This window comes from Chelmon rostratus, chromosome 23 (assembly GCF_017976325.1).
Source record: "Chelmon rostratus isolate fCheRos1 chromosome 23, fCheRos1.pri, whole genome shotgun sequence".
Lineage (NCBI taxonomy): Eukaryota > Metazoa > Chordata > Actinopteri > Chaetodontiformes > Chaetodontidae > Chelmon > Chelmon rostratus.
This window is the reverse complement of record NC_055680.1, coordinates 5,483,210-5,508,119: the sequence shown is the minus strand read 5'-3', so window position 1 is coordinate 5,508,119 and position 24,910 is coordinate 5,483,210. Positions and strand designations below refer to the sequence as shown.

Genomic DNA, 24,910 nt, shown 5'->3' with positions numbered 1-24,910 from the left:
AAAATAATGAGAGAGTGTAATACTCTTCATGTTTACATGAGATGTATGACCACTTTTCCAACAAGTATTTCAGCTCATCGCTCTTTATCTGCGGCAGAAGTGCAGTTTTTTATATACTGCTGCACAAGCATTTTGATTCCAGTGGAATTCTTCCGTATAAAACAACCTGTACTCCAGCCCTAAGCCCCTCACCGTGGTCGGCGTTTCTCCCTTCCCTCCTCCACCATCTCCTCTCCCTCCCTCCTGCAGCTCTTCCTCTTCTCTCCCGTGTGTCTGTGTTTGCTTTAGAACCTGGCAGGAGGCTCAAATCAGAGGGCTTAAACTTGATCAAATATTCAGCAGATATAGATTTCTCAGAGTCCCTGGATTCCCCACCTCTTCCACCCAGCTGCTTTCCACCCCTCCCTCAGCCCGTCCTTTCCTTGAATCCCTCACTCCTGCTCTCCTCGCCGCAGTCACAAAGTTGTGTTGCTACACACAAACGGCGCACACACACACGCTCGCGCAGACAGCCACGCACGCATGCACATGGGGAATCATAAACTAACGCAGAGTGGCAGAGGTGCAGCTCATTTACGCTGCAGTGCAGTGTTTCTCTCCGCTCCCTCTCCTCCATTGTCTCTTCTCTCTCCTCTATTTCACTCTCTGTTTCGCTGTCGTTCCCCATCTTTCTCTCTCTTCATCTGTCTCACACTTTTTCCTCCCCCCTCCCCTCTTTCTGTCCTCCCTCCCTCTCCCCCATCTGGATTCTGTGTCATTTATTTCAGCTTAACTCTGATAAATAAACCAGTGAGTACCTCTGCATTATTGAACACTTCGACATTGCTGTCTGCACGCGCTGCACCGGCCCCGTGCTGTCCAACAATTAGACCACACACACACACACAAGTAGCCCCACCCTGTCCCGAGCTGCGCACAGAGGCACCAACCGAAATTTGCCGTTAAAGACTGAAAGGGTTGCACACAAATTCTTACAAATATACACGCACACACCCACAAAATGAGACAGAAGAGGAAAAGAGACAGATGGATGGACAAGAAAGACAAACAGAGAGACAGAGAAGAGGAAAACAACATCACAAAGTTTGCAGAAACTGCACTGCGGTATGCAAATGACAACTATACAAACGCACACACAGAACAACAAGCCATTAACTTTGCCCCAAAACTCATAAACTTCCCCAAAGACACACATGTGTGCAAGCATGCACAAACAAACACATTTATTTTTATAGGTGTTCATGCTTGGGTCAGCTCTTCTATTATTCATATTAGCAGGGGGGGGTTGTTTATCTCCGGCATTGTGCGGCGGCAAGCACCGGGCTCTCCGCAAAGCCCCGGGGGCCCTGCTCCCTAAAAGCGCCGCTGGGAGCCATTCACATACAATCACAGAAAAATACCGTCATGTCCGGCTCACGTGCCCATACATGAGCGCGCTGGCTGCACAGTCGTGCACGGTTTACTCTTCCGTGCACACACACACACTCGCACACATACACATACACTGCCATCTGTCTCAGTACGCAACAACAACAACAACACAGCAATCCCACAACGACTGACCCGCTCACCACAACAGATCTGACCAGTTTTTGTGTGTCCTTTTGGTGATGTGTGTGTGGCTATTTTCAGACTATTTTGTGTGTATTTACGACCACAGGCCCGCTTGTATGCCAGTGTGTGTGTGAGTGCATATATTTATGAGAAACCCCTGTGTATGGTGCTGTGAGCATGCATAAGTTAGTGTGAGCACCATGGAAAATAACTGACGTGTGCGTGTGTGTGTGTGTGTCAGAGAGATAGAGAGAGAGAGATCACTCACATATGAGGTCATATGTATGTTGACTGTGAGCCTGCAATCATTCACTGCTGGTGCCCAAGTTGGTGTGTTCAAACATGTATGTACTGTATGTATGTATATGTGTGTGCAGTGTGTGTGTGTGTGTGTGTGTGTGTGTGAGTGTGCATGTGTGTGTGTGTGGTCCCATTCCCCCGAGAGCAGCAGCGGTGATTGAAAGTGACCGCGTTGTTTCAGTGTCACCCTGCAGATGAGATGCCATGTCTGGGTGTCAACTAACACTCACATCCCATTCACATCAGCCACATACGCAACGACAGACCTGTCTCCGTCTGTTGTCATCTTTCTCCATCACTTTTTCCTTCCTCCTTCCTCCCCTTTTTCTTTCCTTTCATCCCCGTACATGCATCTTTTAACTCTTTCCCCACGTCCTCCCCTTCTCTGCGTCCTTCCAGCCTTCACTTCGATCACTCAGAGGAAAAGACGTCTCTTTGACTGCTAGCTCCTCTTAATTGTAAAGCTATGTTTTAGTCCATTTTAGTACAAGCTGTGTGGCATTCTCCACTTTAGACCATTAATTGAATGATGATTAATATTAGAAAAGTATCCAAAAGTGTAATTCAATAACACTTATAGCCATTATTTTTAAAGTTACCCACTTAACATATTTTCTGATTATTTTACTTCCCTTATTTTTCTTCCCTCATCTTGGTCTGCAAATTTATTTTAATACCACAGAATGCCGCATTGTAGGGAAATGTGAAAGAATAACACTGACTGCCCCTCGATACTGAAAATTAATCTCTGAAAAGCTGCATGTTTCAGGATATTTTCACCACAATTATGAAAAGAAAAAAAAACCCTCTGGATAATCCACAACACACGCCGTCATCAGGTTTTAAAAACAGTTCACAGTGAGGTCTGTGGATTATCGAGAGGAACAGGGGCATCGTTTCTGGAGAGGCAGATTTACAATAATGATATCTCAAAACCAGACAAAGCTAAAACAGCATGGCTTGATACCACGAGGGGTAAGTGAGAAAAGATGTTTTCTGTAATTTGAGTGAACTGACCCTTTAAAATCAGCTGACCCTGGACCTGTTTTAACAACAGCTTCTCATGTGTACGCTGTCCTTCAAGCTGCAAACCAAATCAGCTGCTGGTAGATAGTTCTCATTAAGAGAGACGCGTCATCAAGACCGCACTCTGATGGTGAGTGTGTGTGAACGTGTGTGTGTGTGTGTGTGTGTGTGTGTGTGTGTGTGTGTGTGTGTGTGCGTCTGCATGCATGCAAAGAGTGTGTGTTACACAAGGCCCTGGCGCCTCCTTTCAAAGGATTCATTAAAAGCAGTGAAAGGCTTGATCTGCGGTTTGGGTTGATGTATTGAGCGTGTGTGTGTGCGTGTGTGTGTGTGTGTGGGATTTGAATGGTGAAAGAAAGGAGGAGAAAGGGGAAACTAAAGGGTGGCGAGGCTGAGGGAGAGATGAACGAGAGAGAGGGGACGAGAGCGAGTGTGACTGAGAAATGGGTTTACATAAACCCTGACCTCGCGTTATGAATGAAAACATCAATCAATGAGTATAACTAATCAATTCTCCCCACTCTTTCTCTCCTCTCCGCAGGATGCCCAAGTAAAGAATTACATTTAATGCGATTCATGTAATCTGATTACAAAACAGTGGCATCTGTGCTACATTAGTGACAGCAAAAACTAAAGGAAACTTTGGATTTTTTCCAGCTGCTTGCAAGATTTTCCAAGACACAATATTTTGTCTAGAAGTTATCAGTGACACCACTTGTTGATGATGCCAACACGAATCACAACGTGGAAATGAAATCCGACAGAGTTCTTGGTATCATTCACTGCGGACCATAGTGGCCATCTGCAAAGGCGACTGATTACTCAGTGGACTTTAAGCAAGTTACTGGTAATCTGTAATGAGTTTAACTTTGAAATTAACCTCCGCCGCCTTTTTTTCCCTCCCCCTCCTACTGTTCTACCATCCAACCGCTCCACATCACCACGGCTGCACGGTCTGCAGCTTGCAAAATTAAATCACACTATGCTATAGGTTAATTAAAACAAGATTTCCCTGAGGCTTGCGCATACATTGGTGCCCTTACACACGCGCACAAACACGCATGTATCGAAACTAAACCCAGGGACCAACCAGTCCACAGTGAGTCCAGTGTGCATGAAATCCAGCCAGTTAACACACACGCGCTACAGCAGATATGTGGCTCTAAATGAGCAGTAGGATTAACGGTTATTAATTATCTCCCAGCCTCATTAAGTACGCAGAAGCTCTGGTGAGAGACGAAGTACAATTCTTCATTAGGAGCACGCGATCAAAGACACACAGCGCGTTATACACGAGCTATCTGCTGATGCTATCAATAAGTTATCAGTACCAAATGCTCTCTACGATCAGCTACTCCCCCGTTTCTTCACCTCTACAACTCTTCCTCTCCCTCTCTTCGAATGTGTCAGTACACGCATCTGTGTGTGTGTGTGTTTGTGTGTTTGTGTGCGTGTGTGTGACCTTGTGTTGCAGCCGTCATTGATCGGGCTGGAGCTGTCAATCGATCAGTCTGGTCTGTGTGCGGAGATAAAGGTGTTTCTATCTCTGGACACTCCGGTTGCCGGGTGGGAGTACAGAAGAGAGGTGGGAAAAATCCAAACCGTGGGCCACATGCGGCTCTTCACCCGGCTCTTTTCAGCCTTTCGAAGGGTTTCACAAATGTTCTTACTTTGCTGCAACGTAACAAACTTCAAGTTTAAGACAGTCATCTATTATTTATTGATGGGAGTTCTGCAGCGGGAACTGGCTTAGTGCACGATAAGCCGTCGACTGGGCGCGTTGACGCATAATCAGTACCTGCGCAATCATGAAAAATGCAACATCTGAACCCAGGTCACTTTGAAAGTCTTGCCAAATGCCACAGACGGAAACAAACTCGTGGAGATCTTGTGGTGATGGTGCATGACTTGTACGATGCTGATTACCTGTTGGCCTGAGCAGTCCAAAGACATTTCATAAGAGATTTCGAGAAAGGCCCCCAATGTTATAAGACAATGCTAACACAATGTCTGAGTAAAATATGTAGCTTCAAACCTGTTGTCTTATACTGCATTTCTAAATGATGGATGCCCAGGAGTGGATTTCTATACGTCTAGGCTGAAACTGTGTTTTTGTTTTAAAAAAACAAATATTTAGAACATAGTCCATCCAAGTTTGGTGAAATCTTGTGCATGGTAGACTGATATACTGATATAAAGATGTAAAAAACAGTCTTTTAACATGTGCACTTGCACACAAATGGATTTTAATTCAAGCAGTAGTTCAGTTTTGCATGCATCAGTGTGTCCTGTAAGTGTCTGCTGTTCAATATCTGTCAGTCATTTAATCAGGCATCAATTTTCCTCCTTTCTTATCAGGCCAAAATTCCTGTATCATTGGGTGTCTGGGTGCTGCACACACATGCTCACACACGCACACACACACACACACACACACGGTGGCTGACTGCAGCACTGCGTGCTATCTCGTCCCCTCATATCTAATCGGAGAGAAATACTTGTATGTTGATAATGATGCAGGGCGCAGGAGAAATATGCCCAGTGCCTCACCTCTCTTCACAAACACGGCAGGTACGAGGACTGATAGCGCAAACCGAGCGCACCTGAAACCGGCGAACAAATACAGAACACAAAGAGACATGAGGGACTTCACAGACTTCGTGAGATCTTATATTCTCTTTGTTTCTCTCTGCCTCTCCATCTCTGTCCCGCCTTCCTCCTGGCTCCGCTCGTCCCATCTTTTTTAGGGCTTTCTTTTTTCTACCCGCAGATGAAAAGGAGTGAAAAGAGCATTTGCACACCTGAGTGAATAGAGCTCGCATGTGCGTGGGAGGAGAGCTGTGGGAATCGAACAGGGTCTCTCTCTCTCTCTCTTTGCCTATCCTGCTCACTCTCTCACTCCTGAGGTGTTTTTACAGTGCTTGTGTTTGTATTGGAAACTTGTGTGTGTGTGAGAGTGTGTGCATACATGCACATGAGCGTGTGTGCTTTGTGCGTGTTGCGTGCTCCAATTGTGAGCGCTGAATGCTCTTGGCTCTCGGTCTGTATTTAAAAACAACCCACAGGTTTCGGTTGACGCGACCTTTACTTGCAGATTGTTCCGTCCGATACAAACGCCTGGCCTGGCTCGCCTTGATGACCTCATCAGGTCTTCACACAGCCTAAGTCCAAACAAACCTTCTGAACAAACCAAAACAAACTGCGCTTCGCCATTTGTGGTCACTGCAAGGCTGGCAGTAACAATAAACAGGCCCGAGGCCAGCGCAGCAGCCAAGCAGCACAAAGACATAGCAATGACAAACACACAAACGCACACACAATCTTGTGTCAAATGTAACCACACTTCACTAAACACAAAATCCCACACAAGTGGCAAAGAAGGACAAATCCAGGGACACACTGCAAAAAAATGAAAAGAACCAAAAGCACATTTTTCTCTTCTTTACCTGAAGTGTGTAAAATCCCACAAAGGGGAAAAAAAGTGAAATTAATCAAACAACCTTATGTTACAGCAAGGTTCGACTGGGAGAAAATAACCTGAATTATCCTGAAAACTGCAGGCTTGTCTGGTCATTTTTTTGCAGTGTGCGTCCTGTACTGTATCCACCCGCGGACCGGATCACACACAATTCTCCAACCTAATTACTCTAAACACACCCGCCCAATCATCACCATCATCACTGAAATAAACAAACACACTCAGGCACAATCAGAAATCAGCCATGCAATCATAACAACCCCCCTGTCACCCCCCCCCCACACACACACTGCAATGAAGCTCAACACACACGCCCACACACACACACACACACACACACCATCCCCTAATCTCCAGTGTTCGTTCTGCTTCCTCGACTCACCGATGATGTAGTAGTCGTGCATGCTCTTGAACTCGTGGCCCCAGAGGTTGGGCGAGAACTCCTGGAACTTGATGGTGAAGCGACGCTCGCGGGTGGGCTCGTCGCAGGTCAGCACGATGTTGGGGGGGCCGTTCACCTCGCAGCGGTCCGCCTGTTCCCGCGACGACACGAGGTAGAGCTTGTAGAACTCGTACTCCGGCGTGGACCTGGCGGTGTCCAGCGGGGGGCAGATGAGGTCCAGCCGGTCCCCAATCTGAGGGTACAGAACGTAGCCCTTATCGTCCCTGAACCTGGACGGAAGATAGAAAACGAGGAGAGACAACAGAAAGAAGGAAAGGAGTCAGGGGAGAGAGAAAAGCAGAGATTCATTAATTAAAGTCTTTTGCTTTCAACAGCGAGCTGGTTCAGAGCCACCTGTCCTTGCCTCTGAATGAGCAACAGATGGGTCCTTTACCTCTCTTATTTCTCCTACTTCTTTCTTATTTTCTCTCCTTTCACGAGGAACAGGTGCTTTTTCAGAGGAACTGCTGTGCACTCAACTGCAAAAATAAATTTTTACCACACAAGCTCACGCAATCCCCTGTTGACCACATGAGGAGGTGGAGGCAAAAAAAGTAGAGAAATATAACCACTAGTTGATGATGCACAAAGGGAATAAAACACTAATCTAAAGCCAAAAAGGATTCAGTTATTACAAAAGCATTCATTTATTCCTTTTCCTTGGTAACCACCCCACAGAAATGACCCTCAGTTCACAGATATTTTTGAGTCATCAAACTAAACATACACTTAAGTAGTCAAATGTATGCAAAAGCATACTTGAGGCGCTCACAGAAGTGTAGGAGCAGCAGCAATATTGCCTTTAAAATAAAAGCCTGGAGTTTGCTTCAGGCGACACAGAATTCAAAGCGAAAAATATCGAGAACAATCTTGAAAAGTAAACAAAAAGACTTGCGATGTATGCACATGTGAATGCGCATGGGAAATGAAAGGGAAATACTGCACATATAACAGAAAAACAGCAACATAAATTTGTTCTACATTTTTCTTTGCAATGCAAGTTCCCTCGCTAAACTCATTTTCCATGTTTTTTCAGCCCTTATATTTTGGAATTGACAGAAAGTGACAGCTATCGCCACTGATCATCAGAACGAAGCTGCCTTGCCAAACCTCAGGTATGTACAGTTAATTAGTTTCATAATTAGCTGCTTTGATGTCAGCCTGTCATCCACTTCAGATATGAATGATATGTATAAATGATGTTTGTAGCCAAAGTGATGATCGACGCCTGACGTCTACAGGAAATCTGCAGCCTGAAGTGATTCTACAGCAACAGTCTGACTAAATTCAGCAAAAATAAGCTTGAGTATGGTTTATTATTACCACCATTACAATTTCACTATTGCTTTCAGTGAACAGCTTTGATGTGATGGGTCTTAATGTTGTTCGGTGGCTTTCCTGGGTTAAACACTGAGTGGTGTTTGAGGAAACACTTCACAAGAAAATTGATATTGATTCTGCATATGAGCAAGAAACCGAGACTGGTTAAAACCCAGTTAGAAGTTGTTTTGGCTGAAGCACAGCAGCCAGAGGGGCATAAACCCACATATGAGTCAGACTCCATCATTCCCCTCACAGCGCAGGGCCATCTACTGCTGATAAGGCCAACTGTGAATGATCAACTTGGCTCATGAAGCCTGTGACGACTTTAAATGACCTGTCGTAGGAAAAGTAATGCAAACTTTTCAAAAAATAAATACAATGATGAATCAAATGGGAGGAAATAACAATTTTGATGTTATGTAAAAGGTGGCTATATATCATGTTGTAACGATATCTACAGAAGTTAGCATGCTAACCAGCTAGCCACATTTGGGGTGGTCACCCCAACTCTCCGGTGGTGATATGTTTCCACTGATTTGTTTGGAGTGTGAATTTGACAGGTGGCCAGCTCTTACAGACAGCACCCTCAACGCTCCACAGAGCGTGCTTGGGTCAAAACAGAAAGTAGTCTGTGCACACCCATAGTGACTTTATCTCAGGCTAAAACAAATGCCACTACTGACAGAAAGAAGCAAAGTGTTTATAGAAGCAAAGATAAAAAGGAGGAGGAGATTTGCTGGATTTTCTCTCCTGTTAGCATTCTCACAGAATTTTAAGTGACACTTTGATGTGGAAGTGGGAGGAAGCAAATGCCTGTAATGTTAAGAAGCCCATTTTCTATTACCTCTGACTCAGATGTTTCTGTTTCCAGCTAATCCACACGAACAACTGGGAGTCACAGCACTCAAACCTGCTTCATTATTCCCTCTGTTCTGCAGACAACAATTTGACCATTAAAAAAAAATAAACAAAGCAAGATCACAAAGCATGAACAGAATGAGAATTATGTCAAATAACTTTATTGTTAAAAAGATCAAATAAACCCTAATAATGCCACATTAGCAGCAAATTACACTTTTATCTGTCCAATAAGCCGCTGCGATTTTCTTTCAGGCCTCTTCTTGGAAGCTGATAAAAATGTCAGTTAGTTATTTACAATATTAGATAGTAACGAAAGGGGCCAAGCTGTTTTTTATTGTAATAATTTCATTTGGAGAAACACTCTCTCCTTTCATACATGTTTCTCATTAGTTATACTTTGCAATTTAAAAGGGCACATCAGAGCTGAAGCAACAGGGGCTGAGATATCTTGACTAATTGGAAAACACTGGCTCCCACCTTTCTCATGATGCACTCCACCAGTGTTAACTAAAACAAACATTAAAACATCGAGGCCTCCAAATCCAAGCTGAGATAGCCTCTCAGACTTCAGAAATCTCCCTCCAGAGCCACAGGAGACGCATAACTTTCACAGGTCTTGCATTGCTAACCATGCTTCCCACCTGGGAATGCGTGTTTCCCTGCGACGGCTCTATAACTACTGCCCTATACAACAGTCTGCAGCCATGCTAGCAGCTCTGTGAGGCTGTACCTTCAGCACAGTGTTGCTTTGAGCTAAATTCTAACATCAGCGTGCTAGCACATTAACAGTGTCAATATGATGGTCAAGCAGGACAAATTATGAGAACTTCAATGGGAGTCTCCATGTTGCATCTGCATGTCTCTGACCACATCCTCCCCTTCTGTGCAGGCCATGTCTGCCTCTTAGCCCTGTGAGCTAACAGCCTCGCACCTGGCGTAAATGAGATGTAAGCTTTATCTGGCGTGTTTGGCTGGCGGCGTACACCGGAGGGAACTTGAGAAAGCAGACTGAACGGCGGAGGAGCTTCAGCTGAGGCGGGCCCAGAGGCCTGCTGGGAAACCACTGTTCCACTTCTCATTACCCAGGTCACCCGGGATTATCAGGCAATACTTAGACTGGAGAGGTAGGCACTCAGCTTCACTCAACACATACACACACACACACACCCACACAAGCATATTTCACCTTCCTGACGGCCTCAGACAGGCGAGCACATGCACTCACACCATTTATAGAGTATGAACTGTAAACATGGTGGTGGTTCCTGAGGCTTCTGCAGCAAAGTCTAAACAGAAAAATCTATTCAACACACACACACACACACACACACACACAGGTCCATACAAATGCCCTCCTGCTAAACACAAAAGGTTTGCCCAAACACATCCACCCACATCCAAACACACAGGTTTAGTTTTCCCTAAACATGCACAGTGAAACACACACATACTAAAACACATGCGCACACACACTCTTCTAAAAACAAGCACCTTTTGCTTCCTGCATGACGCATTCTGTGAGTGGTATCTGATGGTACCCTGAGTCACAGTCGAGCTGCATTGCAGAATGGCAGAGCAAACACACATACACACACACACACACACACACAGGATGGTATGAGTGTTAAGGTAAAATGCCACCGGGCAGGTGCAGTGCTCGAAAAAGAAAGAAAGAAAGAAGGAGAAATCAGTGAAGTGAGAGAGAGGGAGGGAGGGGAGTGGAAAAAATATTGAACATGTCAGGCGAGGTATGTAGCAACAACAAAGAAATGTGGTGAACAAGCAGAAAGGAAACACAGAGACAAAGGGGAAACACTCCACTGAAGGAAAAGACTTAAAATAAAACAAGAGGAGGAGGAAAAGACAAAAAAGACGACAAGGGAACGAAGGGAAGGAGGACAGACAGACGGAGGAAACCGTCGGCAGATTCCAGCACATTCCTGCGACAGAACTCAATTTTCTGATAGGCTCCATGTTCAGGGTGTCAGATTTGCAGAGTTAACCCCGGTTAACCTGCTGTGTGTGAGTGAATGATAGTGTGTGCGCACTGTAAACGGGATGGGGTAGGGAAACCTTGTCCCAATCTGATCGGCAGAGCGAGAAAAAGTGTGTATTTATCTCAGAACTCCTCCGAGAGACGTCGGTGTCAACAAACCTGGACTGCGCTCAAACAGCAGGTACGCCGATGTACAATCGCTCACCTCCTTTTTTTCTTTCTGTAACTGGACGTATTAAATCTGCCTTTAAAGCCCGGCCTGAAAGTGCAGGAAGGTTTGCGAGCCTTGTGAACCTCACGGGCAGAGAGGAAACACACAGCCAGCAGAGGAGTGCAGAGGAGAGCAGGGAGGAGTGAAGTGAGGGAACTTATAAACGGCTTTATGGAGTTCATCTGTGACCACATCTAAATAAATCATCCCATTCAGACACAGCCCTGAGCAACATTACTTTTTCCCTTTACTCTTTCTCTTTCTGGCCACATTTTGCTCTGAGAGAGACACTCTCCCCGTCTCTGAATGTCTGGGTTTTTTCTCCTCTCTTCTCATCTTTTGCTGTCCACTCTCTCCCTCTCTCTCCTTCCCTTTTTCTCAGCCGTTAACAATAGAGCCATTCATGTGGCCACACTTTGAAACATGGCGTGGGGGGTTGGAGTGGGCCAGAGGTGACACTGAGAGGGGTGGGGGGGGGGGGAAGAGGAGGGATAGAGAGAGCGGGAGGAGGTGGAAGAGGGGAGCTTTCCTCTCTTTTCTTCTCCGCAGCTCTTTTATGAGGGCAGAAACATCATTTTCTCAACCCAAGCGTCGCCCTGCTGCGACCTCTGAGCTGAGCTGAGAAGATTCAAGTGTCAGTCTCCCTGACCTCCCCCTCCGACCTCTTACACCTCCTGCTTCTCACCCTCTGCTCCTCCCCCAACTACTCTTTCAATGCAGTTTTCAACATATGAAGTTTTTTTTTCAATGTTGCACCACCAGGCGATATCAAATTTCCAACAAAAACCTAAAAAAAACAACAACAAAAAACTGAGCTCATGCTGTTATGCAATAGATTTAAAAGCCGGTGATGCCGCCCCGGTTGCTGTGCATGCTTTTTCTGTCAGCTCTGTGTGTGTGTGTGCGTCTTTTCCCTCATCCATCCTCATGTTGTCTACCATTGTACCTGCTTTGGGCGGCATATCGGACAGCTCGAACATTTCCCAGATTCCACAGCGGCAACTCGAGCCATGTCCGGACCAAAGCCGGGCACACAGGTGCAGCCGGAGGGGCAAGACAAGGGAGGGTGTGTGTGTGTGTGTGTGTGTGTGTGTGTGTGTGTGTGTGTGCGCGCGAGCGTGTGTCTGTGCGAACATGAGAATATGAAGGGGAGGCGGGGTGAGGGAGGGCAGACAAGCGAGAGCGCCGAGTCCGTGAGAGAAAAATCCAAAAGCAAAGATGGAGAGAGTGAGGCGCGAGACAAAAGAGAGAGGTGGGATTCAAAGCGATAAAGCATCACAGCAAACACATAAGGACAAAGGGAGAGCATGGAAGTGGAGCAGATTGCAGCAGAACACGATGTGGACAAATAAAAAAGAAGGAGGATGAAGAAAAGGCAGAGGGAAGGACACTGAAGTTGGCAGAGAGCAGAAAATAAACTGAAATGAAATCAGTGTGGCGGATTTACTCGAAACTCCATGTCAACTTTGACCTTCCCCATCCTCTGCGTGTGTGTGTCTGCATGTGTGTGTGCAGGGGGGGGGGTGTCCTTGAGCTAACCACAACCTGGTGTGAGCAGGAAGCCAAGGAGAGACAGCAAAGGACCGATCTATTAGGGAATAATAAACGATGGCGGTATTCGGTTCTGTGGCGGGGGAGATTTACGGCGGGCGCTGCGCGTAAAGCTGTCTGCACTAATCTCATGGTATACACAGCGTAATCACACACACAGGGGCCATGAGTGCTACCCCGCTCCTTTAATGTACACACGCTGTCAGACGCACGGCAGGGGGGCACGCACACTGAAGAGCGGCAAACCGATCGGCTACGGGGGGGAATACACACTCTATAGGACGAGCGTGCGCGTGCACAAACGCCCACTGAGCTGCAGCACCTGCAGGCCATCTAGTAGCTGTCTAAAGTAAATCCGCTGGGTCTCATTTGCTGGAGAGGTGCATTCCAAAGAGTGCCACAATGAGCAAACACACACACACACACACTCACAGCGGAAAACGTCCATTTCGAATGTGTCATTTAAACCCACATGGAATCCTTAAACCTCACTTTTGAGGTGAAACTTTCAGCCAATTCTGCACCATAATTAAGTTTATTCCAATGCACGTTCGTTTGATTGAATGAATTTCCTTTCAGACAAGTGCTAAAGTCTTGAAAGAGTAAAAATAACTCATCTAGATTTGGAAATGTAAAATTATCTCGCTCTACTGACAGACTCTTTTGCCTACTTTAAGGAAAATATTATTTTAAGCCTCAGCGCTGGATTAAATCACTTACTGCCATTTTATACACAGCACCCACACAGAGAGGGGACTGCAGCGGCTATCATTTTCCCCAGTTCTGCTGTAGCAATCAGTAGCCCTGTATGCTGGGCAGCCTAGAAACACCAACTATATGTAATGTAAAACATATGCTCGTGAGTTGTAGAACATGAATTTACTTAATGCGCAATCTGTCTTTGACACAGTATTTGCAGGAACAGCAGCTCCATCAGATTGACCTGTTGTGCTCTTTACGTCTCACGTACGTCTTCTGCCTGCTGCTCCATCTGATAGGTTTACAAAGAAAGATCAGGAGCTTTTCAGTTTCACTCATGTTGTGTTCTTTCATCGTGCCCTCATCTTTGATCGGTTCTGCAATCGAAAAGGACTTTTTCAGTGCTGGTGCAAGCCTGTTTGAAGCCCATTTTTCAAGTTGAACTCGAGGCCTTGTATAAAAAAAATGCTATTATCATCTCCAGCTGTATCAGTGTGTGAGGTCACCCTGTGAACTCTTACTAAATGAAGACTAGATTCATGCCTTTATGCTTTTGTTTAGTCATTTATCAGTCTGAGAGTATTACATCGTTCATAAAAAATCCACAAAAGTACCTTAGATCCCCACTGTAGCTCTATGTATCACTCAAGTTAAAGGAAATTTGATCATTCCTGTATTACACAATATTTCCTCTTAAATTACTTATCATAATTTAGTTATTTGAAATCCAGCATCATCTGACGCGACCTTTTGAGAGCTGATACTGCAGCTTCTGCTTCCATCAGTGCACAGGGCAGACAGACGGTTTTAAAATATCCATAATCATTATTACTGTCTTCATTAAAGAACCATATACCCTGGAGAAGAGCTGCAGAAAGTGGTCTTTGACTGTGTGTATAGAGCTGGAGAGAGATAGAGATACATTTGTACGAGATGGAGGAGACAGAGAGGGGTAAGGAAGAGACAGAGAGGGGGGGAGAGAGAGCTATAATGTAAATTGATGAGCATTTGAGTCTCTCTAGAAGGCATGGCCCAGATACCTCCGAACATTTCTATTATGGATGGAATGGCGGAATGGATGTGAGTTCGAAGAGGAGAGGGAGAAAGAAAGTTACAAGCTGGGTTTCCATCCAAGAACTTTTGTTTTGTAAACGATCCTCAATTAAATTCAAAAAAAGATGAATGTAAAAAGCTAATTTTGATGGATTTTCCTCTGTGTTGAAAGATTGTCTTCAACCCCGCTGTCCCACTGGTGGGTCAGCCAGCACAAACATGATGCTGTGCAGCCAAACTTTGCTCAAACCCACAGAACTTAATTTAAAAAGTACATTTTAGAGGAGATCCCAAAAATAAAAAAACACATCAGGCCGAATTCGTGGGAAAATGTGAGTAAAATGATGCACAAAACATGAGGACTATCACTATTTGATGGAATGGTGCTGCCATAAAAAACGTCTTGGGTCTTGGGTTAGAACATCACAGACTGTAGCTTTGATGAAGCTTCTTTGAGTCTCAGAGTGAAATCTGATCATTTTCCCTAACTTAAAGCTGCACTAATCAATACATTTTGTATGGGCAATGGATCTACGTGTCATGTGACGAACCCGAACCGAAAACTATGCACTCACACTCAAAACCAACCTCATTTCCAGCCCCAGCAAGTAAAAAAAGCTCTGATAAACGAGGTCCCTGGCCAGCACCAATCAGGAGACTGAAATGTTTAGAACGACCTCCTGAATGTAGTCAAGCATCCAGCAGCTAAAGAGCCCGATGTTTCCCTCAAGAGCTGGTGGGGACCAAAACAGAGCAAACAGGGGAGTCAATTTGATCCAGAGGGGACAAACACAATTTTAAATTAATGCTAATAATAAGTTTGCTAACATATTCACTCTAACAACAATGTGATGCTCCTGCTGCGACAAAGCGTATGCGGGAATTCATGGGGAAAACTGGACGTGAGAGGGTTAAGTAGAAAAAGAGGAGAGAAAGAGCGAGAGATAAGCCGAGTATGAAGAGCAGTGCGAACAAGGAGCACAAGGTTGATGTAAAGTCGGTGAGCGCTGGAAAGCCCTCAGGAATGTTGGTGGTGAGAAACGACAACGCTGGTAATAGCTTCCATATGGTGAGAAAAGGAGGGGCAGAGAGAGAGGGATGAGGGGGAAAGAGGTGGCGGAGAGAAAGGTAGAGAGAGCTTGAAGGTGTTCAGGAGGGAGGGAGAGAGAGAGAGGGAGGGGAGGCGGCAGTCGGCAGGTAGGGATGCAGAGCCTTGTTTGAATAGTTAGTCGGCATCATGGGACTTTGAAGGTAACTGTGTCCTTGTCATCACACACACACATGCACGCACACACACACACACACACACTCATCCTGCTGTCCGGAGGCGGTCCAGCATGCTGCGGCGTCGGTGTCACATCCAGTACACATCACACCCAGAATAACCAGAGACACAGGATGGAGGGACGCCGGATGCCTTGGCGTTTGCAGAGAGCACGCACACACACACGCAGAGACACACACACGCTGCGTTCGTCTCTCCTATCAACACACACACACACACACCCTTCATCTTCCTCGTTGCTGCGCTCCTGCTGCGCTCAGTACACTCCATATGATACAATGCAGCAGATGAGCGCATCACATTAGGCTGAAACTTGTAGCTGCACCATGAAGAGAAACTAGAACTAACTAAGCAACTGTGGAGAAAGACTTCCTCTCCTCTTTGAACAAAGCTGAACAACGCAGCTGTATTCAGGTCAACAGAAACTTTTCTCAAGCAAACATCTCCCTCTCTCTTTCTCCTCATCTCTTTCTCATTTGCATCCTTGTTCCTGTTTTTTTTTTTTTTTTCATGTCTCTGCTCCTGCATCTCCAGCTCAGAACTTTTGTTCGTGGCTTCTTTTGACTCCTCCAAAACATTCGCTCGAAGTGAGTCGTAGACACTGCTCTATATTCTATCTCCTGTGTCTCAGCGAGCCTCCCCCTTGCTCCATTTCTCATTTCTCCACCTCTCTATACCTTCCTTCCATCCCGTCTTCCTTTTCTCTCCAGCCAACCACATGTTGCCTCGCCTGTTTGCAGATTTGCTCTGATTTGAGTTTGTTCAAAAACACTTCAGTGGTACACAAATAAAAAAAAACAACCAGTTGAAACTATTATCTCGGAAAATGCAATTCAAAATCCACAGTCGTACCCTTGGGGAACATACTTTTTAAATGTCAAGTGTTTAAAATGCATGTACTTGCTTTAACTGAGCGGTGTCTATTTTTAATTAGTTTTAATATTCACTTTGTATTATTATTAATTCTCTGCTTATCATTATGCTTTGTTTTGCACCTTGTTACTTTCACAATATTCTAATGCTTGTTACTTTGCATTTTTGTTCAGTTCCTTGCAGTATTTTTTTACATATATAGTACATGTCTCTGTGAGATGGGACCTGATTTACCCGTTTTCAGGCTATATGACATGCATTTTTTCATTCCATGCTTCACTTAGTTTAAAAAAAAACCCTCATTAAAGGAAGACTATGAGGTCATCTGAACAATTCCAAGACATCAATTTTAGAGATACATGTTTTCACTCGACAGCAATGACATATTTATCTCTAAATCAATAGTCAAAGATTTTTCTCCCACACCCACAACTATCAATAATGATTCTAATTCTAATTATTGATGTATTTGTTGCTTATTTTAGTCCTTTAGTTAATAACATGTCAGAAAATAGTGACAAATTCCCATCCAAGTTTCCCAGAGCCCAACGTTACGGCGATTTTGTTTGACCAACAACTCAAAACTAGGATGTTATTTCATATTCAACATTCATTCAACAAGAGATTTAATTTAGAGTGATATCAAACGGGGGAAACTTAAGATTTTTGAAGCTAGAACAAGCAAATACGTGTCATTTTTCCTTTATGTAATCCACGATCAAAGGCGCTGTCTGTTATGTTTCTGTGGCACATTGTTTTTCTCTTTGAATATTTCATAATTTTTCAACAGTCGGTTAACGTTGGCACTATTTCATGCTTAGGCCTGAAAATGAACACGATGACATGCACTAACCAGCAGCCATGAAGCCACAGTGGAAGGAATTGTTCCATAGTGAAAGCGAACCATTCCTCTGGGGAGGGGAGGGGGATCATGCAAACCTGAAATCATACTTTTGACATCCTTTCTCATAGCTACAGTATTCCAATCTCTATTTCTTTTTCTGTCCTCGCTCCTGAAACGTCTCTAACCACCATTGCTTCCTGCTCCTGTGTCTCTTTTCCTCCCACCTGCCCTCCCCCTCTTTTCCCCGTTTTTCAGCATGTACTCTGGATGATTTGCAGCAGTCTGGATTGGTCCCATTAAGGTGGTCTAGAGGAGGTGTGTGGTGATAGAGCACTGCAGGTCCTGACAGCTCAGTGTGTGTGTGTGTGTGTGAGAGAGAGAGAGAGAGGGAAAGAGATTGAGAGCTACCCCCAGTTCACAAATGGATACACCGACACATGTGAACCCCTCAACGGCTGGAGGACACCCTTGAGACACACACACACTCACGCGATACAGACACCCTAAAACTCCCAGTGAGGTCTTTAGTGTGTTTAAGTACATAGCTTATGATGACACATATACACACACATACATAGACGGTGGCAGCTGGTGTTTATGCCTGGTGTGTGAACAGTCTTTGAGCTTCAACTCATTCCCTCCAACCACGTCACTAATTTAATTAGGTCACCCAGGGCTCTGGAGGAATGAAGGTTATAATGCATGCAGTGGCTCTCATTTTGAATGCTACACGCACACGCACACACACACATGCACAGAAACACAACCATCCAAGAGTCGTCCCTCTGGGAGTGAAGGAGCGAGGTGAGACACTGACCTGCCACAGTGTGGGTCACCTACATTTCCAAAGCTGCCTGTGTGTGTGTGTGTGTGTGTTTGAGTGCATCCACATGCGTTCATGCATGTGGGCGTACTCCGGAGGGTCCCCCTCTCCCCATGTGTGACCCGGGGCGGGCCAGTTGTGTGTGTGCGGAGGCTCAACTTTGCTCCGGAGGGGCCACAGGGCGCAGGGAGTCTGAAACTTTAGCTACAGGCGACTCGAGTTAAGCTCAGTCAGGCCACGGTGTCAGGAGAGGAGTGTAATCCATAGGGGGTCCCCAGGGGCCACCAAGAATGCAGGGCTCCTGGGATATGTCTTTTTTTTTTTTTTTAAACCAAGCTGCTGAGTGTGTGAATAAAAGAGCATGCAAGTAGCTCATCCACCTTTATTTGTGAGTGATCCTTACCTGAAAAGATAAGGTTGGTGTTATTCTATATTTTTCTTAATGCCAACAAATTCCATCAAAAGAGCAAAACCAACAATGCTTTAAATAATTGCCTGGAGCAGCTGGGTGCTATAGCAAATGTTACTGACACAGGAGAATGTTTTCAACTGCGGATTAATACGCACATGATATTTCCGGTGGTAAGACGGTATAAGTGGGACTGACTTAAAATAAACTGCTGTGCCCACGAGCATCATTATGAAGGACCATGTGACCCATCCCAACAGTGTGACTCACTCACAACTGTGTTTTAATAGTTTCTGCCTGAGGTTACTCTCAACTCTCATGTCTGTGCACTGAATAAGAATTTACAGCTAGGAAATGTAGCTTAGCTTAGCTTAAAGACTGGTGGCAGGGGGAAGCAGCTAGAAAAAAATCTGCTGGAGCAGCATCTTCCGGGCGTCTTGTTGCCACCGAGAGGTTGTCTGGCAACCAGCAGAGAAACATACACAACCCCGTCTGAAACCGCAGCTTTTACACTTCTGTTTTCATGCTGATTAAACAAACGAGATAAAACATGTTAATTTGTGAGCTTCAGGGGTTCTGGTGGGCAAATGTTTACTTTGGAAAGAGCTATCTGTTTTTGCCCTGTTTCCAGTCTTGTTGCTAAGCTAACAGCTAACCATGTCCTGGCTCGAGCTTCACACTGGAAGCCGTTTCTGTTCCTTTAAGCGGCAACATTTGGGGTTGTTTTATTCTGTACTTTTTTTTTTTTTTTAAATAATCCAGTCTTAAATTTGAAGATAAAAGAAGAAATAGCTACATGTTTACGTTAAGAGTAAGGTTAGTTTATGGTAAGGGAATTATTATACTCTCAAGAAGGTCTTCATAGACATATAAGTCCAATGATATGTGTGTTTGCTATGTGTATCCCAACAGGGGCCTGTGTATCTGCAGCAGTGCTTAATCCACCATTTGAAATGGGAACCTGGCTTCCATTCGGTTTCCCCACAGGCTGCGAGCAGCGCTACCCAACTCGCAGACTCTCAGCTACTCTGACTCCACTGGAACGCATCTTGAAGCGATTTGGGGCTCAAACCCTTTGCTGCTCCCTCTCTTTTTTCCCTCCCCTTTGGGCTCTCCAGCCCCCCTCCTCACCCCCGCCCGAATGCCTCACCCCGCTCCCGGCTGAAGGAAGCTTTAAGGGCTTAGGGGAAAGCGCTGGAGCGGCAGTCCCGGCTCGACCCAGGGGTTGTGGAGCCCCGCGGTAAAATCAACAGTTAGCCCGCTGCATGAGCAGAGAGTCCGAGCAGGCGGGGAGGGATGGATGCGTCCAGGAAAGTAGGACAGATAGGGTCTAGGGCGAGCTGATGGCTGCGTCAACTGCAAATAGACATGCACAAGTGCAGTCACACACACACACACACACACACACATGCCCGCACACAAACATGCTGAAAGAGAAAGCCTCCAGGTCATCAAAAATCCTATTCACTCACGTCAGGATATTGAAGTATGTCATGCCAATATTTCAGTGCTGATAGTTCTGCCAGAGTATGTGTGTGTGTGTGTGTGTGTGTGTGAGTGAGTGCATGGCAGTGTGTGGGCGTGTGCTTGAGCACGTCCGTGCGCATACCTCACCACTTCTCTCCCACTTTACTTTGCAAAGAGTGGCTTTTTCAAAAGTCGCCCGGGTATTTTCAAGGGGCCTGTCTAATTCATGCAGGTGAAGTGTTTTAAAGTTCCATTCCTCGTTTACCTGCGGGGCCTGAAGAACACACAACAGAGGTGTTGAAATAACACCACCTCCCCTCCCCTCCCGCCTTCTGCCTCACTTTTATCGCAATTTCTATCCTTTTGTCCTTCACTTCCCTCCTGTCCCTCCACACCTGCCTCCCCTCGCTGCACTCCTTCACTTTCTTTCCATCTTTTTCTTATCCCTCCTTCTCCTCCCTGCTCCTTCTCCCTCCACCTCCCCCCTGCTCTCTTTTTACCTCATCCTCCCTCCCTCTCTCTCTGCCTCTCATAGTGTTTGAAGCAGAGTGTTTGTCTCTAGGGCTGGATGATTGACAGCTGAGAGAGAGCCAGGCAGCTCTCTGGTGACAGATAAGGACTCTGGCTCTATTACTCACTGGGTCCCACAGACACACACACAGACAAACACACACACATATAAACTCTCACCCATCCTCCCACATGCACATAGATTCACTTACTCACTTACTCGCGCATACACACACACACACACACACACACACACACACTCCGGATCCCATGCTGCTCCCACAGTTCGGCAGGGAGCAGACAAACCTATTTGCATTAGGAAGCAGCGTGTAAAATAAATAAAGAATCGGATGAATCGAGGAATAAATAGACAGGAGGCACGGCTGGGGATGAGTATGACTGATTTGCAGCGTGCGTGTGTGTGCGTGTGTGTGCGTGCATGCTCTTTTTCAACCTCTGGGCTCCTGAGTGGGGAGAGCGGCAGTGCAGCAAAAGAAAAAACCCTGCACACCCTGTTGAGCACACGCAAACACAAACACACACAGTCAAATATACATGAAAAGATTCTACAAAGCCCAAGTCATTATGGTAATGAAAAATGAAAGGGTCTAAAAATACTGTTTTATTCCTCCCTTTGTTTCGAGGGAACTCCAGAGAGACCACTGGCTGACAATGAGAGAGTGAGACGGAGAAGGAAGGAGGAATAGTTTTCCTCCTATCTGCTTTTCCACGAACATCTCCCTCTGCAGCCACGCAAATCTCCGGATTGCAACACTCTCATTTCTTCAAAGAGAGAAATTGGATTGAGTGCAACTGGTTCAAATCGGGTGCATGTTTATGTTCTTGGCAGAAAAAGGAAACCTCTGTGACTTGTTGATTGACAGCTAAAAGTGAGAGGAAGATGGCGAGAAAGAGAGGCAGCAGGCGCATAAACAGGTGCAACATCAGATACGGGGAGGAAAAACGGAACAAGTGCAGGAAAAGAGAGCAAACGTGGAATTAGAGAAAAAACACGGAGAGCTCAGGACTTACGTAAGTTTGTGCAAGAGTGGAAAATATGCTGAAAATTTAGGAGGGGCGAGGGGGGGGGGCAGAGATGCAGAACAGGGAGGAGAGTCGTTAACAGAAGGAGGGACGGATGAAAGAGTGCGAGGTGTCGTGCTGAGCTACAGGTGTGTGTGTGTGAGATGGAAAAAAGATGAGCGAGGAATAATTAGGGCGACCCCCGGCAGAGGAGTGTGGCAGGTGAGAGGGCGAACGGGGGGGGGGGGGGGGGGGGGGGGGGGGGGGGGGGCGAGGTGGGAAAGATGGATGGACGGTGGGGAGATGAAGCAGCGGAGGGTTGAAGGCAAGGACGCGGTGACATAGCAGGGGAGAGCGAGAGAGAAAAGGAAAAGGCGAAAGGCATGACTAAAGAGACGGCTCAGCGTGAGAAAGAGAGGGAAGAAAGGAGAGGAGGGCAGCCTGGAGGACAGAGGTTTAAAAGTGAGAGGAGAGGGAGAGGAGGAGGAGGAGGAGGTGACGGAGATAGACGCAGAGCATGAAAATGGCCTTTGTCATCCCTTCTCAAACACAGAGCCGGAAGACAAAGGGAGCGTGAGCGCGAGCTGCTTTTTCCAGCATCTCTTAGATGACAATAGCTATTTGTCTCCTCATCAGAGCGAGGGGAGAGGAGAGAGAAGAAAGTACACTACACACTGTTCTTCACGTCTCCTCGTCTTCGCTCGCTTCTCATCTCCATCCTCCTCAATCTCGCTTTTTTTTTTTTTACCACCAGCCCCCACCCTCCGTTCCACGGATACACAAACACCCTTAAATGTAGTTCCTCTCCCTCTGCACGCCCCAGACCTAAAAACTCTCGCTCTCTGTTAATGGCTGTCGGGGGGGGGGCTCCACACCCCATCCACCAGCATTTGAGGTTAGAGGTTAAGGGTCACGCTTGAGTGCTGATGGTGCATCCTGCCAGACAAAGCAGATTAACACACACACAGGGCGAGCGGCGGTATGTCGGCCCCCTCTGACCCCCCCCCCCTCCCCTCTCAGCTTGTTCCCAAGCCTCGGCCTCATTGGATGAGATGGTATCATAAGTTGCAGGTCGCACCAATGAGAGGTCAAGGCCTCGATTGTGCGTGCGGTCAGCGGTCAAACCACCTCTTGCCACGGGCGGTGATGTCACTGCTGAGTTAGTATTCATGGCGAACAAATTGCAGATAAACACTGGGCGTCGTTGGCTGTTGTGGCTCGATGTTTTGTTTGTTCTGTGCATTCTCCCTCATCTCAGACTGTCATGTTTGCCATTTAGTGGATCCTCCTATCCACCAAATACACATCTCTCTGATTATCCATACTCAGTACACAGCACAGCTGGAGAGCGAACCCACTCACTGATCTATAAGATCAACCCACGTCAGTCTCTGAACTCAATCAGAAAAGGAAGAATGCTATCTGGGCAGTGTTTAACCCCACATTAATTTCATTTAGTCATCTAGTCTGATCCTGCTCTGCCAGGGAATTTGAGATAAGATTGAAAAATTGCCTAATATGCAAACTGAGTTTATGCAATCGCCTTAAATAATGTAATATTTTATATCTCCTCAGCGGGAAATTGTCCTATGGCCTCAAAAATCTAGGATCTGCACTTCAGGGGTAGTTCCTCTCACCACAAGGACTTAATGTTGCTCAACAGAAATGGAATGATATATCAGCAGTGCTGCGACTAAGGATTAACATTCAGCCCATCACAATTTGACGTCTTCACAATGCTCATCTTGACCGACCAACAGTTAAAAATGCAAAGATTCATTCCATTAAACCAGCAAATGTTCAGCACTCGTTTTTAAGCAGTTTCTGTCTGAACTGGGTCCTTAAACCTTCTGCCATCGGCCAACGCAGTAAGAATATTTCAACCTCCAAAACTGAATTCAACTTTTTAAAGTGTATGCATCTTGAAACAAGAAAGGTGGCTGTGCTAGACTCAAGAAAAAACACTTGGTTTTGGAAAATAAGCAAAAAGAAAAAAAAAAGTAAGACTTTAAAGGACTTGATTACAGACAAATATGACTCGTGAAGGACAGTGTTTGCAGTGTAAAGGCTTAAAAAAAAACATTCAGCCCGGGAAAGAATGTAGAACAACAACAGATCAATTTTGTTGTCTTTCACTCCTCTGTTGATCTGTGTGTGAGGTCTTCCTTCTGATCTGGCATCAGTGGGCAGCTCTGCCAGTGTGTTTAGAAGTGTTAAATGCCCCCCTGACCTGCTGCAGTCTGTTATTAGGCCTACCGACTGCCATGCCTGCTAACTCATACTGGCATCGACGCCCATGCCTGGCAACACACACACACACACACACACACTGGTCAGATACACACACTCACATGTGCAAACACTTACAAGCAAACATGTTGCGGACACACACACACTCTCACACGGAGCAGAGGGTGAAGAGCCAGTGATCCTCCTCCTCCTTCTGCCTTATCAGTGAGTTGCGTTCCGCCTTAGCCATGCATACTGTACAGTCATTAATCATGATTCTCATTAATTATCTATGCACCCGGCTGGCTAATTAACACATCAGCTCAAGCAGAACTAATGCCGCATGCTAGTTCACCTCCCACTCACACCCAACACCACCCAACCCACACGCCCAACAACTCCAAACCCCGAGTCTCCCAAACTTCAGTTCCTGTCAGCTGCGAGGAGGAGACAGACCTGCGAGGAAAAAGCTTCAACGCAGTTGGAGGAGGGCATGAAGACGGACCACCAGCTGCAGATTGAAGGAACGTTCTGCTATATATTCCCAGTGTGCGACGTTTAATGTGTTGTAATTTACATCTTTGGTGAACCCGTATTTGCTCGCCCTGTCGTGTCAACATAAGTTAGCGGTTTGCTCCAGTCCATTTCCCACAATGTATTTAGACAGCCCGGCAACGGCCATAAAACTGCGTGTCAGTGTCTGCAGGTGAATGCAGCAGCGCTGGCACAGTGCAGGCTGAATGAAAAGGCTAGAAATCCACCACCACCCTCATGTGCCCTTTTGCAGCCGGCTTTATAAGCATACGGTATGCTGTGCTGCCATGATACCGCACGCATAAAGGCCCAATGCCACCAGCATTTTGCAAAAGGTGAAATTCACTCACAGGGGTGAAGTGAAAGCATGTGGATCTTTCGTGTGAAGCTCAAGTTTGGTGACACGCGAGTTTGAGCCG

The 24,910-nt window shown here is 46.0% G+C and overlaps 1 protein-coding gene across 1 annotated transcript in view; it reads right to left on the bottom strand.

Annotated features, from left to right (window-relative positions):
- Positions 1-24,910, bottom strand: part of efnb3b (ephrin-B3b) — a 74,035-nt gene that overhangs the window by 29,029 nt on the left and 20,096 nt on the right. Inside the window, exon 2 of the mRNA XM_041965105.1 lies at positions 6,741-7,030. Coding sequence (XP_041821039.1) covers positions 6,741-7,030 — 290 coding nt within the window. The remainder of the gene's footprint in view (positions 1-6,740; positions 7,031-24,910) is intronic.